The following is a 16546-nucleotide window of genomic DNA, read 5'->3' as shown; positions in this document are numbered from 1 at the left end:
GATACATCTGATAAGAATATTTTATTACCGAAAGATATCACATAAAATATAAATAAAAAATGTCAACATCATAGAAAATATATCACAACCTTAACAAACCATTAAAATAGTGTGAGAAAAATATTTAACAAAGACAAACATGTTAATAGTATAATGACTAATTTAACAAAATAGCTAATAACAAATCTATAAATAAATATAAGTATTAAAACATTAAGTCAGTAATATTCATGACATAAATAAAATTTTTGAGGTTTTTTATCAGGGATGAAAAGAAAGGTGGGAAAAGAAACCTATGCTTATTTCCTTTCTCATCTTGGTTAGTGTTTTTAAAATGTTCATCATCTTCTCAAAATTCGAGACAGAAATATTGGCTCCTGTATACTTATTTTTTTTTAAATCAGTTAGACTGCTATCAAGTCAATAAATTTGATTAAATCATCACCAATCAACTTCAGCTGAGATGTAAATGACATATATTAAAATTAGTAATAAATGTCAAGCAAAGTCAATCACTAGATTTGTTTAATTTTTTCTCAGATTTTCATACTTTCATAATAAAGAAAAAAAACTCTAATTATCATTGACACATCATTTGGAAACACTAATTTACCCATGTATTAAAAAATGTCATGGAATTCTGTGATGCACCCAAAATTGTATAGTACAAAGGCTTAGAAAGGGAGACAAATAGTGAAAATTAGCATTGCCTGTTCCCTGTTCTACCTCTTCCATTATGTAGGACTTCAAGTTCAAGAAAATATTCAAAACTGGCTGCAATATCAGTAAAAATGCTAGTTCATAAACATAATGAAAAAAAGCTTCCTTAAAGTCAAGTTAAAATGTTGAATAATGATTAATTGATAGCAAATGAGTTTTGTCAGTCAAACATGATGTTCAGATAGAATAAATTAAAGAGGTACATCAAACTATCCATAACATTTAACTGATCCAATTAATTAATGAAAATTTCATATGGGGAGGTCTTATAAACCTTATAAGGTTATGTTTTACTACATGTCACATGGTGCTTTTACAAGGCTGTGAAAAATAAATGATGGATAAAATTACACCAGAACCAAAGGTTTGGCATTTGAAGCCATCATCAAGGCTTAGGTATATATCCCTCTCATTATGAGAATAACATACAAGGCCTTATATAAATTGACAATGAGACCTAAATTCCTAGAGTAAAAAACTCCAGTAGTGTTACCCTCTCCTTGAGCCACAAGGTCATATGATTATTGTAAAAAAATATGTTAAAATAATTACATTTTGTTTTAAGGTATAAGAACAAACAGAAAATGTTTTCAAAAGTAAGTTAACACTACTGTATGTATGCAGACATAACTACAGTACTAACTGATTCGACTACAATTTCTTTTTCTAAATTTAAAAGATTTGAATACAAATCTAATTTTTATAATTTCATCCCAAATCAATGATGGTTCATGTTTTAGAAAGTGCTATGTTGTTATTCCAATTTCATATAAATTAATTTGAGATAACTACTGTAATCTGATTGGTTAAAATAATTTTGTTATACCTCAATGGATAAAAAAATATTGACACACCCTCATTCAGTTAAATTCAGAGCTACTTTTCTCATGTTTAAGGATAAAAATATGTTTTCAAATTAATTTTTAAGAAGTAGCTATGATAGAAATTTTGTCTATTGAAAAATGAAAAAAATTTCCATGTGCATATTTTGTTTATTGCACTTCACACAATAAACAATATGCACATGGAAAATTTGTGTTATTTTTCAATAGATAAAATTTTTATCATAGCAAATTCTTAAGGAATCTTGTGCCAAACCATAACCGCCTATATCAATACCAACCATTAGCTGTTTTGTTGTTTGGAACCTTGTATTATCAATTCACAAAAATGAAGCTCTTTTTTTTAATCAATGATGATAGACCATGAAACAACCATACAGTTATGGTATAAATACTATAAAAAGTACTTCTTGATACAGTATATTAAAAGTGATGTTCCAATTTCCAGAGAGGTTCAGTGTGTATGTACGATTTATTCTGACTTAATTTCCTCAAATATTTTAGAAATGCCCTCAAGTTTAAATTTAGCTTCTAGCCTATTTACTTCATCATCAAATGATGCAGTTTCTGAGGACAAAAGTCCAAACAATTTGTCCAACTTTGTTAAATCTGGATGATGTTGATGGAATTTGAATTGTAATGGTTCAAATCCTCTCTGCTTCAATTCCCTGCACATTTGTCCATCAGCATGTTGGCCACATAAAAATGATACAAACACTATTTTTGCAGGATAAACCTCCTTGTAGTATTTCTCATACAGTTCTGCAAATCTGGAGAAAATAATGATGATTTAAAGTAAATACTAAGGTGAAATGGGAATAAAAAATAACAGTAACTGGACATACTACAATACTAACATAGAGATAAGGCTTAGTATAACAGGAAAATGCAAGGCCTTGCTTTTGAATTTGTGTAAAGATTATGTCAAGTGAGCAAACTGCTATAGTCTGATACTTCAATAAGAATAAAAAAATGTTTTAAATAAAAAATAAAAAAAATAAAAAAAATAACAATATCTTTTAGAAGTGGGGGATATTCTGGGATCTTTAAAACACGAAGCCATTTGTGATGTCATCATGAAAAGGAAAGTTTGGTTAATGAAGTCACTTATTTATACACCAGGGGCAATCCAGAAATTTTGAAAAGGAGGGGACGCCAGCCGGGTTTTTCTCAGAAAAAGGGGGGTGCTAGGGCATTATTTGCTATTTTTGTCAACTCTACATATGAAATGGCAAATTTTCCCAAAAAAGGGGGGTGTTAACCCCCTGTAACCCCCCTTTTGGATCCGCCACTGTATAAAGTCAATACATTTTTATTGCCACTGAGTCCGTACACATATATGATACAAGTTAAATGTGTTACATTCATTATTGCAAAACTGCTTTTTTAGATGGAAACTATCACTCAATGAGTAATGGAAACTATCACTCAATGAGTAATGAATTGAAGCCACATTTAAGTGTTTTATTAATTTATTTGTATAATTTTATATTTTTCTAGACCTGAAAGATGCATGTAAAATGGAGATCAGATAAATAGTCAGCATGGAGTGAACTCTATTGTTAGTTCCTTATGATGCATGCCCGTGTACAAACTCTGCCAAATAGGTTTACAATGTCATCAATTGTTTTCTCTAAGTTTATAAAATACAGTATTTTTGAATTCACAAACTTCATAAAAATAACTGTTTGCAATAATTTATTAAGTTTTTTCGTATTTGGGATACCAAATCTCATACATCCAAAATTTTTACATGATAAAATAAATTTATCAGAAACAGTCACCATTTCTTGAAAAAAAAAGTATGTGTCAAATAGAGATACTTTTTAAATATAAAGATTATTAACCTTAATAGATGATAGACATTCTCTTACAAAAAAAGTTATGATGTTTGCTGTCTTACTTATTGCAACATGAAGGAACAAGAAGCATCAAGTGATAATTAAAAATAAATTTATTCAATGAATTGACCATATATCTTGACAAGTTTCAATGCAAATAAAAATCATTGTTTCATCAAAAACTAAATTCATATCAGATGTAGCAACTGCTTATTTCTGTATACTGCCAAAAGGGCTATTTTATTTCATACTAATGTACATGTAGTTAAATTTTTACAAATTTACAAATTTCAAACGAAGAATTAAGATGATTAAGATACTGAGGATACTTAATAAGTAAACGAGATAACCCAGCTCAAACCACAACTTTTTGTACTGAAAGCCACTTTGCAATGTAAATTCTGCCTAGGTCATAAAATGCACAACTGTAAATTTTCAATGGCAGATGAGATGTGAATATATCCTGCTTCATATTACCAAACCTAATTAACCTTTATGGGAAAGGAATCTACAAAAACATTTGAATACTAAAGAAAAAAGATAAACTCAAGACAATTCATGGGAAAATGTGGATCAAATTTTATTAGACAAATATGTTCATTGCTGTGACCATGCAGCTGGTTACCACTTCACAAGAATAAATGCTCAGAAAAAAATAGTGCATAAAGTGACCCGTTCAATATATACTGACCTCATTTGTTCTGTGTAAGTGTTTTCCTCCTCATCTGTAACAACGATTATGGTTTTCACTATCTCTTTTTCCTTGTAGTATGGATAAAGACAGATTCCAGGGTTAGTAGCTGAAGTGGCTTTTATGTCTACTGCTAATCTTAGTACCTATTAAAAAGAAATTATTACACATAAATTCAAATGTTTTAGACTGTACTAAAGAGTTACTGCTAGAGAGTGAACAAACTATAAACTCACTGCCTTACTGCTAAAGAGCTAACAAAACTGTGGACTCACCAACTTGCTGCTAGAGAGCTAACGAACTGTAGACTCACTGACTTACTGCTAGAGAGCTAACGAACTGTAGACTCACCGACTTGCTGCTAGAGAGGAAATGAAATGTAGACTCACTGACTTGCCGCTAGAGAGGTAATGAACTGTAGATTCACTGACTTGCTGCTAGGCAGGTAAGGAACTGTAGACTCACCGACTTGCTGCTAGAGACCTAACGAACTGTAGACTCACTGATTTACTGCTAGAGGGCTAACAAACTGTAGACACACTGCACTAAAGAATTACTGCTACAGAAGCTGAACTGTTCCGTGCAACTAAAATTCATATTTACTCAAGTTACTGTCCAAACATAAAAAATACATTTATCTGTCCCCTTTTTGGCCCTTATTCCAAAATACCTCATGTCATTAACCCCTAAAATCTATATCTTATCCTTCCTTTTGTAGTATGGCACCTTGTTGTTCAATATCAAATAGATCCATTCACCAAGTTATTGTCCAGATAATATCAGGAAAACGGTTGTTCTTTGTCCATTTTTTTGCCCCTAATTCCAAAATGGTTCAAGTCACAACCTCCAAAAATCAATCTCAGGCTACTTTTGATGGTAAACCTCTTGTGGTGTAATTTCATACAGATCTATACACTTATACTCGTCAAGAAAATGCCTGTTTCTGGCCTTTTGTCCCCCTAATTCCTAAACGGTTCAGGTCACAACTCAAAAAATCTATCCAAGACTTCCTGTTGTTGTATGGCACCTAGTGGTATAATTTCATAAAGATTGATATCATTATTGTGTGGCAGTGTCTACAGACAACGACAGCATGATGCCATTATACGACCACAAAACATTTGTGGTCATATAAAAAGTCATTTTTTTCAGGTGTGGCCCCTTTGACCCTTTATAACTTGAAAACCCTAGGATAAATCTGAAATCTGATTAAAAACATAGGCAGGGATTTCTATGAGGAATCCAATAAGAAAAAAATCTGATATCAGACCAAAAATTTAGAATTTTTTTGCCCAACTTTGACCCCCTATGACTTGAAAATCGTCAAAAACACATAAAATATGATGAATCATTTGTTTACCAGAAGTAAATGAGGAAAAAAAAATTAAAAAAGAATAATTAGAAATAAGAAAATAAAAAAAAAAACCCATTCTACATGAGTTTTAAAAAAGACCTATTTTTACTTTTTTTGGCTCTTTTTTCTAAAAACAGAAGAGGCCACAAATCCAAACTTAATAGCAATCTTCCTTTAGTACTTAGTAAAATTATATCAAAATTTCAGACCAAATGGTCAACCACAACTTAAGTTATCGAATGAAAACCAAGTGTCTATAGACGAAGAAGGCGACCAGCGCCATACCAATATAGTAAGACTTCAAATCTTTTGAGGTCATATAAAAATTCAACTTATAGTCAAGTCACTGCCTGGAGATGACAACAAATGCAATATAATAACAATATTCTTATAATAAATAATGATCATAAACACTCTTGCTACCTTAATTTCCATTGATAGAAAAAGAAATAAAAAGGTTCCTCACCTCTTCAATACTCTCTGGGTTTTTATCAGGTGAGATAACTTTAGTATTGAAGAATGTCAGTTTGGCTTGTGTTATTGCACTTAGAAGCCCGGCTATAATAGAACTAGTTTTTACAGCAACCTGCATAGAGGAAGAGGCATCTCCTAGCACAGCTATGGGTGAATCGAGTGGTAGACTGAAAATAAACATTGTACATTAATATACTGGGATGTTTAACTAACATGGGCACTGTTTGAGTGTATTACACTCTCATGCAGCTTTTATAGTGTACATTTCTGTAGTTTAGCCAGGATTTTGAAACCATTAGTCACTTTTGCTAAATTTAATGAAAATCATATGAAAAGTGACTAATTTTGTATCTTTTTGGGCCAAATTGATTAGTCACTTGACAATTTGATTAGTCATTGACTAAAGTGACTAGCTCTAGCTAAATCACTGCATTGTAAGAACAGGTACATGATATGTATGCATCTTTCGAGTATGCACTGTATATGTAGTTACAAAATGACCTGTGAGCTTCTACAGAGTATGGATTGTACATGTAGGTATAGAATGATTTGAGCTTCTACAGAGTACAGACTGTACATGTAGGTATAATTTTTTCAATTTTCAGCAACTGTTGTAATACCAAAAATATTGACAATATCCAATAACAATGTCATGTGTTTTGCAATAAAAACTGTGCAAAATAAACAGTTAATGTCAGAAGGTATCAGTAAGATATATCCTCAACTACTGTGGTAGCACTGTAATACTGATTATCTCATTACTTCAGAATCTCTCCTGTCCTAACAACAAGTCCCATGGCATTCGACCTCTTCTGTCTTAACAATACACGTGTATTTCATGGCACTATATCCCTTTTGCCTAGCATCATACCTCATGGCATCTCATCTCTCATATTGTAACAACAAACCTCATTGATTTCCAGCCCCTCTGCCCTTACAACAAATCTTATCGATTCCAAGCTCCTCTGCCCTTACAACTAACCTCATGGCATCTCCTGGCCTAACAAAATACTTCATGGTATCCAATACGATTGTGCAATCAACAACCTCATGGCATCTGATATCTCCTGACCAATCAATATACGTCATGGCATCCAATCTCCCCTGCTCTAACAACATTCATTATGGGATCTCTCCAGATCTAACAACATACCAGTACCTCATGGCATCCCATTTCTCTAGACCTAACAACATATCCATGGCATCCAATCTCTCCTGTCAAAACAACATACCTCATGGCATTTAATTTTCTCTGCCCTAGAAATGAAACTGATGGCATCCAATCTCTCCCGTCTTGACAACAAACAATGACCTAACAACAAACCTCATGGCATCCAATTTCATCTGACCTTAAGACATACCTCATAGCATCTAATCTCTCTTGTCCTAAATGCACTAGGTATTTGTAGAATGGTGCCTTTTCTGAGTTTCTACTTCTAATACCCTGCATAGTTAACATTCTTTCTATAAACTTTCCATCAGGTAAGGTAATTTTCTCCCCCTTTGATATTCTTTCATTCAAAACTTTATCTACCTCATCACACTGTAAATCTTCATACCACCTAGAAATTTAAATGAAGGTTCTTTTAGGTGAATAACAAATACCCTTCAATATATCAGAAATTGTCAGAAATGAATAGGTGTAATAACATAATAAGACCCTTTCAAAGTAGATCTGTGTCTTTGGTGCAAGATACCACATTTCCTCCTTTATCTCATCTTCATAGATAGAAATTAACCAAAGTTTCATTAAATTGTCAATTGTCAGATTCATAGCTAAGATATATATATATATGGCCGCATGTATTTTAATCTCTAAGCCGACATCAACACCTACCACAGTACAGTGTCTACTTTCTGTTCATATTCTGCTATTCTGCCCTTTGCTTCATTATTTAATTTGTCTTTATGCTGCTTAACATGAGCAAAGGGTACTGGATACTCCTTAACAATCTGATTAATATTCTCATTTGTTAATGATTTGCACTGATAAGCTATTGTGTCTGATGGTGGTTCCTCTCCATAACAGAACCTCAGGAACCATGGAAGATTTGGAAAATCCTGCAATCAATTGAATCCAGAGTTAGAGCTTTAATGTTTACAGGCAAAGATAGAAACCATAAAAAAAACTTGGGTAAAGCCCAAAAAATAAAGAAATTATGGTAATAGTTATTAACAACACTTAAGTGTCATTCTCTATAAGAATCAGGCAGTGAGTGAAACATGATATGAAATAAAAACATCATTTTGAAAGTTGCACCATCAGAACCAAGGAAAATAGTCATTTTGGAATATTGAGTTATGATTTCATTGAAATGCACTAAAAATGAACATTTCAAGGGCAGATATGTGTAACTCATTTTTCTAGCATTCTATTGCAAAATTTCTGAACAAATCCAGTGATGCAGAGATCAAATAGTGGTCTTTTCAAATAGATAAATCATCTTTAAGTGAAATTATACTGTCAGTTAGATGGGTTTTGACATTCATGTTTCTGATTTTTCTCATTTTGCCTGATTTTTACATAGACTTACACTTAATTAAACTTAAACCTGTTTGACTGTCAAGATGAAGAAATATACTGTAAGGTTCATCAATGTTTAAATGCTCAGTAGAGTTAAAATCTGTAACACTCTCTCATAGTAATCACAGTAAAGTCTTAAAAAGTTGCTTGAAATGATATTCTGCTGTAACAGGAGATTTGGCAAAGACTACTGCATCTTTATTAGTTTTTTTAGGAAAAAATACAAAGCAAGCAGGCAAATTTTCAATTCAGTACAATATTTTCAACCTTTGTTCTGTTTTGTAGGTCATATGTATATCTTATCATATATTCTATTTAATATTCTCTTTGGGCTGATCCCCTAAAACATTCCCCACTCTTTAAGAAAATATCAGAAAAGTAGATCTTTCTTTGTATGCCAATAAAAACAGACATTGGAATGGTTGGCATTAAAAACTCAAGCTGTAACTCAAGATTATCGCACATAATTTTATATAGATTTACCGGCCTTTAATTAAAGTCTGGAAATGTTTTTGGTAGAATGATCAACAGGAATAAAATATATGTGTCTCACCGAATGTGCATGTGTGTGTTGGGGGTTATGTGTCTCATTGGTTTCGTCTCATTTACATTGCATGTGTGTGTGTGTGTGTGTGTGTTAGGGTTTTAGAAAAAAATTTGGAGAAGTGCCAGTTTATTTCTGCAATGATATTTATTAGCCTACATGCTCTTTGTTTAATGTTCTTAATTAATGTGTTAAAATCAAAAGAACAAAAAATGATGTAGTGTTCATTCCAATCACCAACAGTTTCCTTCATTCTTTTTGTTAGGTTGTGAAAACACTCACCTTTTCAGGATTAAAATGACAAATATCTGCCAATTTCTTCCATGGCTCTTTTGGTAAAAAAACACTAAAAAATTCTAACTCTTCTTTAGTGATTGTCCTTGTCCATTGTCTGATGTGTTTACAAACAGCTCCACTGGCAGATCCATACTAAAAACACAATAAATCATGAAATACCACACAAATAAATATCTTTAATCAAACAGACAAAACATTTTCATATGATGCTTTCCTATAACATTTGATCTGAAAGGTTGAATGGTAAGATCTTGTATCATGTGTATAATAAAATAATTCACAGGGCACAACTTGATATAACTGCAGAGATAAGGACAGATACACTACTGTCAACCAAAATTATAATTCTTCACTCTTCACAGTCACTCATGTCTTCCACTGCAACTCATGTCTTCACAGTCACTCATGTCTTCCACTGTGACTCATGTCTTCCACTGTGACTCCAGAAAACACACTAGGATATAATTGGTCCATTTCTTTACTTGTCAATATTTTTTTTGTACATAACCGAAATGTTATTAAACTACTTGAACCATTAAATGTACCTTGGTACAAAGACAGGAGAAATTAATTACAGATAATTTTTTAAATGGTGACTCCATTGTGGAGAGTAATGACACTTTGACTCCACTCATAATATCTCAAATGTGGAGAATGGCGAAATTAAAATGTGTGTTGACAGAAGTGCATAGACACAACATTCAAACAGATCTGAATTTGGATTACAATTAACTTTTTGACATCCAATATGACTCTGACAAGAATGAAATTGGTAAAAGATCATTTAAATTTACAGTTAGACATAGTGTAAGAAATAAAATGAGATGGACAGACTCAGATAAAAAGAACGAATCAATATTATTCAAACTTTGTATAGTGTTTATATACATATTACTGTTGCCCACCTCTAGTCAGTAGTGTACATACTTAATGTAATGCCTGACCCATACTTCAGAATTTATTTATTAACTAGTTTTATGTTCATGCATATAAATTTTTATATATTGAAGATATTTACATGTAAGTGCTATGATCATGATGCATGTCCAAACATGCCATCAGTATTGTTAAGTAGCTGTCTTTGTAAGAATCATGTAAAATCTGAAAAAATATGATACATCCCAAAAAAGGCTACATATTTTTATTTTTGTAATTAAGCTGTTTTATTGGTCCATATTATGAAATGTGTAATAACTCATTCAAATCTGCCTGCTCTTAGGAGATAATCCACACTGAAAATCCAATAGATTCTATAGTGTTTGAGTTATATCTATTAATTTTGAAATCCACAGTGCATTCTACATAATTTGCAGCTTTTAAAAACTTAGGTTATATAAAAAACCAATTAAAAATTTCTGTTTATTATGGCAATTCAAAGAAAATTTTAAAAATAAAAACATGTAGGCTTTTTACCCATGAATTACCCTTTGCATGATTCTTATCTGGAGTGCTACTTAACAATTAAATTGTTAAAATAAGCAACAGTATTCTTAGCATATTTGCTTTAATTTCAGCATGTTTCTTCATGCTTCCAGTTCAACTACTGTGAACCTGGTAAATATATTCATTGAACAGCAGAAGTGTATACAAGTACTTACAGGAGACTTTTTTGCATTTAAATTGTCTATATCTGACTTCAACTTTCCTACAGTTCTTGGACTGGCATTGGTTTTGGACACCTGAAGCATTTTCATTTTCTTTTCCAATATTCTGACTTGTCTGCCTGCATCAAGTAACTCAAGGGCTTTCAGAATCTCTGGTAGTCCAAAATTATCTCTGTTTGTTAGAAATACATTTACCAGCTCAAAGTCATGTCTTGCCCAAGCAGCAGTTAATCCTCTTACACGGGAGTCTACAATTCATATATTCAAATTATTTTTAATTCTATAAAACAAACCTGTAACTGTTATTGTGTCTATTTCCAATTTTTAACTGTTTGACATTTTAATTATACTAATAAAGACCTACATCCTATCAGGGATAGGAACTGTTATCCCTTACATGTAGGTTACATTTTTTAGGATTCTTGTAATTATGGATTACATTGTACATAAAAACATGTTGCAACTTGTATGCACATAAGTTTGAAATTGTCAGTAAAATATGTTGCCACAATTAATATAATGCTTCAAAGGGCTGTTTACTGTTTGTGTAGCTTTATACAATTGCAAAGGTTGAACACTGAACAGTTGGGGCAATAATGGACACACTATTCTAGCTGGATACAGCTTTGAACTTTTATTGCAATTAAATATTTGACACAGGAAAAGAATTAGACCAAATCAAAGTGGCCCTTTTTCTGCCCCTTATTCCTAAATAAGCACAACCCCCAAAAATCAAACCTAGCCTTCTTTTGGGGGTGTGGCACCAATACCTGCCCCATGGGTTTTTTTTTTTAGGCAAGATATGTGAGAGGACATTTTTGTGACATATTTTGCATTCAGACATCAGCCTTATCACAACAGCATATCACAAGACATGCTCCTTCAGTATACTTGGACATCCTTTTCTTTTTATTAAATGCATAGTATGAGGTGCAGTATATGAGAAAATGTAACAATATTCAATAAATAAATGTTGCTAACAAATCTAAAAAATCATCACTATTTAAAAGACATAGCATTTCTTTTAACTATTGCAAACAAACTTTCGGGAAATATACATTGTACCTTGAAGATTGTAGGGGACATAACTCATTTGTATAAATACTGGTAAATTCATAATGTTGTTCTACAAATTTTAGACTTGTTAAATTGACAGTAATTGTCAAATTAATTGTGCAGTAGAAATTAATCTTAAGAAAGTGTTAGGCTGTTCATAAAATAGTGGTAGTTCCTAGATTTTTCTAGGTAATTTTGACACAATTGGGTTATGGGACAAATTTGATCTGCAAAATCATGTTAATGGGACACATGGTCAAAATCGTGAAAACACACTTAAATTATGCAAGTTGGCAGGTATGGACACCTTGTGCTACAATTCCAAAAAAGATCCATTCGCTTCTCATTAGGAATTTTCTATGGCATAAAAATTCTCAATTAGTTCAAGTCATAATCCTCAAAATTAATCCCAGCAATCCTTTTGTGGTACATCAATCACCTTGTGGTATAATCATAGGTGTTAACCCTCCTGTTTTTTTGAGGGAGTCTCCCGTAATTTTACATATTGACCCACCAAAAAAAAGTTTCCGTGTGTTTAATTTCATAAAGATCTAAAGACCTAGTTATAACTTATACTTAAGTAATTGTGTGGACATGAATGATGAATTTTCTATATATGATGACAACAACAGCAGCAGAAGCATGATATTATTATGCTAGTTGCCACAACAATTTTTTGGCAGGTGTATAAAAAGACCCAGAATTCATTAATGCTTATATATATCTCCCTCTCTTACTTTGGAATTTTTCCATGTTCATTATAGGAGTAGTTCATATGATTTAGTTACTTAAACTGGCCAATGGATAAATATTACTGTAAAGTGGTTAAACTTACTCTGTGTTATTGTTACACCGTCCTTCATCAAGGCAATCATCCCAGCTACATATCGATGTTTGTTTTCACTCTGTGCGTGGTAATGCTGTTCAACGCTGGCATTTCCAACGAAAAATTTCTTAACATCATTACTAATATTAATTTCTACTGGTTCTGTAGCCTCGATTTCATCTTGTGGTTGCCTGCGAATATTTCTACCAGCGCTTCTACCACGGCCTCGGCCTCCCCTCCGGCCACCACGCCCCCTTCCGCGGGCACCTCTTCTACCTCTTCCACGTGGCATTGTCAACTTTAAGTGAGAGTGGCCTAAGTTTAACCCAGGTGTCCTTTAACAAATATTCACTTAAGAACTATAGTCATTCGTCGATTATATATGATTCCAAATTTATATTGCACAACATGTTGACACGGTAAACATTGACCGAAGAACTCTTCCGGAAAGTACTTGCGAAAATATAGTTCTTTCTTTATAATAAAATTCACCGCAAACTACTCAAAACATCGGCTAAACTATTCTCGAAGATCTTAAATTATCAATTGAATATTTTTCAACAACTACATTCACAAACATGATGTTACACAAAGTTTGTGATTGATATTTACCTCCGCATATTTTTTTGTTTTCACATATTTTCTGATGAAACTGGATGGCAATCAAAACAGCGTATGAATTGATTTCTACTTCTTGTGCAATTACTTCTTGAATTATATCGGATAAGAAATCAAAGGTCTTATGATATTTGACTAATTTTAATGCAACATTTATTTCGACTCGAAAGTGCCCCTTTTTTTCGACAATGAAGTAAATTAAAAATTTAAGGGGCAAAAACAAAAACAAAAACAAAACGAAACAAAGCAAAACAAACAAACAACCAAACAATTAAAAAAACAAAAACAAAAAAGTACAATCTATTTTGTTTTATAATTTGTTATGAAAGCAAACTCAATCTGATATCTTTGCAAAATTTATACTTATACACTCTTTTTTACACTTTCTTTCTTCCATAAACGAACACTTCATTAGCTCCAACCCGGAGCTCCAACACAACCGTGGTCATTTAAGGCTTTTAGGGTAAGGCTCTTTTGGCGTAATTAAGGTTCGTGAAATGCACATGTCAGGGGCGGATTCAGAAACTTTGAAAGGGAGGGGTGCCAGCCACGGTTATTGTTAGTGTTCGAAAGTTCTAAAGTTATCACTTGACAGTTTTTATTTTTAACGGGAGATTTGCCGAATCAAATGCTTTCGTGACACATTTTATGTTATTTGAACTTTCATCCAAGTTCACTTACTAGTATTCGTGACATTCACTCCCTGTCAAGAATTTAAGTAAATTATTAAGATTTTAAGCCGAAAGATAAAAGATAATGAGAGAAATTTCCAATTCAACCGGCTAAATCTTTCGCTTTGTCAGGGGTACGTAAGCAGGATATAGTTGAACTTTTGACGAAACGTCGAAAGGCTCCCGCCAATAGCCAATGGGGTAAAGAGGATGACCGCTTTCTTTGCTGGGTATTAACTTAGTGTAATAAAAGCTAGACAAAAATATATTTTCATTATTACTGAAATAAACCAAAAACGAAAAAGGAAGACAAAAAAAAAAAACAAAAACAAAAACAAACAAACAAACAAAAAAAAAAACAAAAACAAAAACAAAGACAAATGCGACAAATTTTTTCCCAAAATATCAGATATCGTAAATGTGTATTCACTTCACTTTTTGCATGTTAAACTTTGCATGTTTTGTGCCTGGCTCTTCTTATTTTAATAATAATTGGAGTTACTCTTTAGCATGCATACATTTGTTGATTACGTATACATGTACCAAATGGATCATAACTATACCAATCGGACTTCTGCATTTTTGTTAGTTAATTGATGCGGTTTTGTTCGGCGACTATACATGACCGTTAATATGACTAAATAAGTACTAATAAAATAAATAAGATAGTATTAATAAAGTAAATGACTTCTGTGATGCTAGACTAGCTAGTTGATCCTTGAAAAATATCAGAGGAATGCATGATACTACCATGTAATAAAAAAATCGACTCAATAACCTTCTACTAAAACTGGACTTGATTGTTTTATTAGATAGTGGTTTTATGGAAAATTCCATTGTATTTTCAATGAATGGACACAGAAAACGGCTAAATATGATTTTAATCAAGTTAACATTACAAACAGACAATAATAATGGCTCCCGAGGAAAATGGGTGATCGGAATCATCTGAGCCCCAAGTGCCTGCATTATCGAAAACTTACAGTAAAACAATGGCATGAGTGTAATGGAAGTGACTTTAATCTGTTTACGTGTACACATGGTTTTGCTATTATCGCGTGATTATCATATGATTTCATTATGGATATAAACAGTAGTGAGCTGAGCTCGGAGTTTTACATTTAACTGTTGAGTCTCTGTATTTTACATATGCTTAATGTGTTCGAAAACGAGATTGAGTTAATAACATATGAGTAAAAATCGTCGCTATGATTGGTCAATTCAGTCGGTATTTAGTATTTAAGCGAGTTCATCCGCGCGGTTTTTCGCTTCTTCTATAGATAGCCGTTCAGCTGTGTAGCACACCGTCTACTCTACAATGTAAGACTGTTACAGTCTGTATGTTCTTTGCTTCTAACTTATCCACATTTATGCCGTTTTCTCATAGGAATGAAACATTCCGAGAGAATACTTTGGTTTAGATTTATTCGGACCTTTCGCAATCGGCTTCTTTATACGCTAAATTATCATGAAACTATTTGTACTTCTGGTTTTCTGTCGAGCTACAAATAATTATGGCGCGGTAAACAAATGTTTAGGGTGTTAGTCAGTCACTTCCAGTTGCATTGTCATACTGGTTAATTTTGAAGTTATTAAGCGTTATGCATTTATAAGCGATATGCACTATTGCTTTATATCAAATGCTGTGTACTTGGTCAAATAAATCATGTATTTCTAATGGAGTTTTCATTTATACAATGTTATAGTTACAGAGCCCAACTCCCAGTGCACGAACGTACCACATAACATGGTGTCCTGTTTGAGGTTACTAAGTCAGAATATAGGTAGTTGATATAGACACGTAAAATCTAGAAAAGAGAATACATCAGCGAACGTTCATTTACCACCATTTATTAAATGGTTAGATTTGTATTGGTGTTTTCTTAGTCAGATTTCAAAGTGTTAACTGGCCATTTTCACTGAGAAACTTGCACATACAGAAGACTCCCGTTACATGTATATAATTAATATGTATTTATTAATAAAAAATAGTTGATTGCCTACCCAAAATATTTACCGCTGAAACTGAAAGAGCTTTCACAATGGGCTATAAACGTATATGTATTGAATCCAACAGAAATAATCATAACAGTAAATCTTAGTACAATGTCAAATTATTTTGAAAACCATTTGCCGGTCAATTACTTTCAAAATTTTGCCTGGAAAAGTAGCAAATGATACAAATGCACTAACCGACGACTTACTGAACAGCCTCCACAATCAGTCACAGTCTGTTGATAATTCTGGCATTGGTAATAGTAGAGGTGCAGTGGCGGATTCAGGGGGTGCAGGGGTTGCCATCCCTAATTTTGTCTGAATAAGAAAGAGTGAATTTTGACATGCGCAAATAACCTCCTATCTCTAAAGATTTATTTACTTATATTGCTGACATGGGAGATTATAATATGTATAGTTTGCGCAATCGGAACACCTCAGCTTTTCCAGTTACACAAAAGAAAAACCTCGGAGGCAGTAGGCGGATGG

General features: G+C 32.7%; 1 protein-coding gene across 1 annotated transcript; it reads right to left on the bottom strand.

Annotated features, from left to right (window-relative positions):
* Positions 1 to 6: 6 nt before the first annotated feature.
* LOC148613534 (uncharacterized) lies at positions 7 to 13127 on the bottom strand. Its single transcript, XM_088586894.1, has 8 exons — positions 12783 to 13127; positions 10886 to 11139; positions 9273 to 9419; positions 7760 to 7983; positions 7284 to 7484; positions 5915 to 6089; positions 4095 to 4240; positions 7 to 2332 (listed from the first exon to the last, which is right to left on the bottom strand). Exons 1-8 carry the CDS (start codon positions 13063 to 13065, stop codon positions 2035 to 2037), a joined length of 1728 nt encoding a protein of 575 aa, XP_088443020.1. The 5' UTR covers positions 13066 to 13127; the 3' UTR covers positions 7 to 2034.
* Positions 13128 to 16546: the final 3419 nt, after the last annotated feature.

Source organism: Perna viridis, chromosome 6 (genome assembly GCF_037379345.1).
Source record: "Perna viridis isolate PV_CMFRI_1.1 ecotype Kerala chromosome 6, ASM3737934v1, whole genome shotgun sequence".
NCBI lineage: Eukaryota > Metazoa > Mollusca > Bivalvia > Mytilida > Mytilidae > Perna > Perna viridis.
This window is presented reverse-complemented; position numbering and strand designations above follow the sequence as displayed.

Excerpts from the sequence above, each read along its gene's own strand:
- LOC148613534 (XM_088586894.1), bottom strand. The coding sequence starts at position 13,065 with ATGCCACGTGGAAGAGGTAGAAGAGGTGCCCGCGGAAGGGGGCGTGGT. Across the intron at positions 9,420-10,885 it reads TAAATGCAAAAAAGTCTCCT|TATGGATCTGCCAGTGGAGC; the intron begins GTAAGTACTTGT and ends TTGTGTTTTTAG. Across the intron at positions 7,485-7,759 it reads AAAGTAGACACTGTACTGTG|GTGGTATGAAGATTTACAGT; the intron begins GTAGGTGTTGAT and ends TTAAATTTCTAG.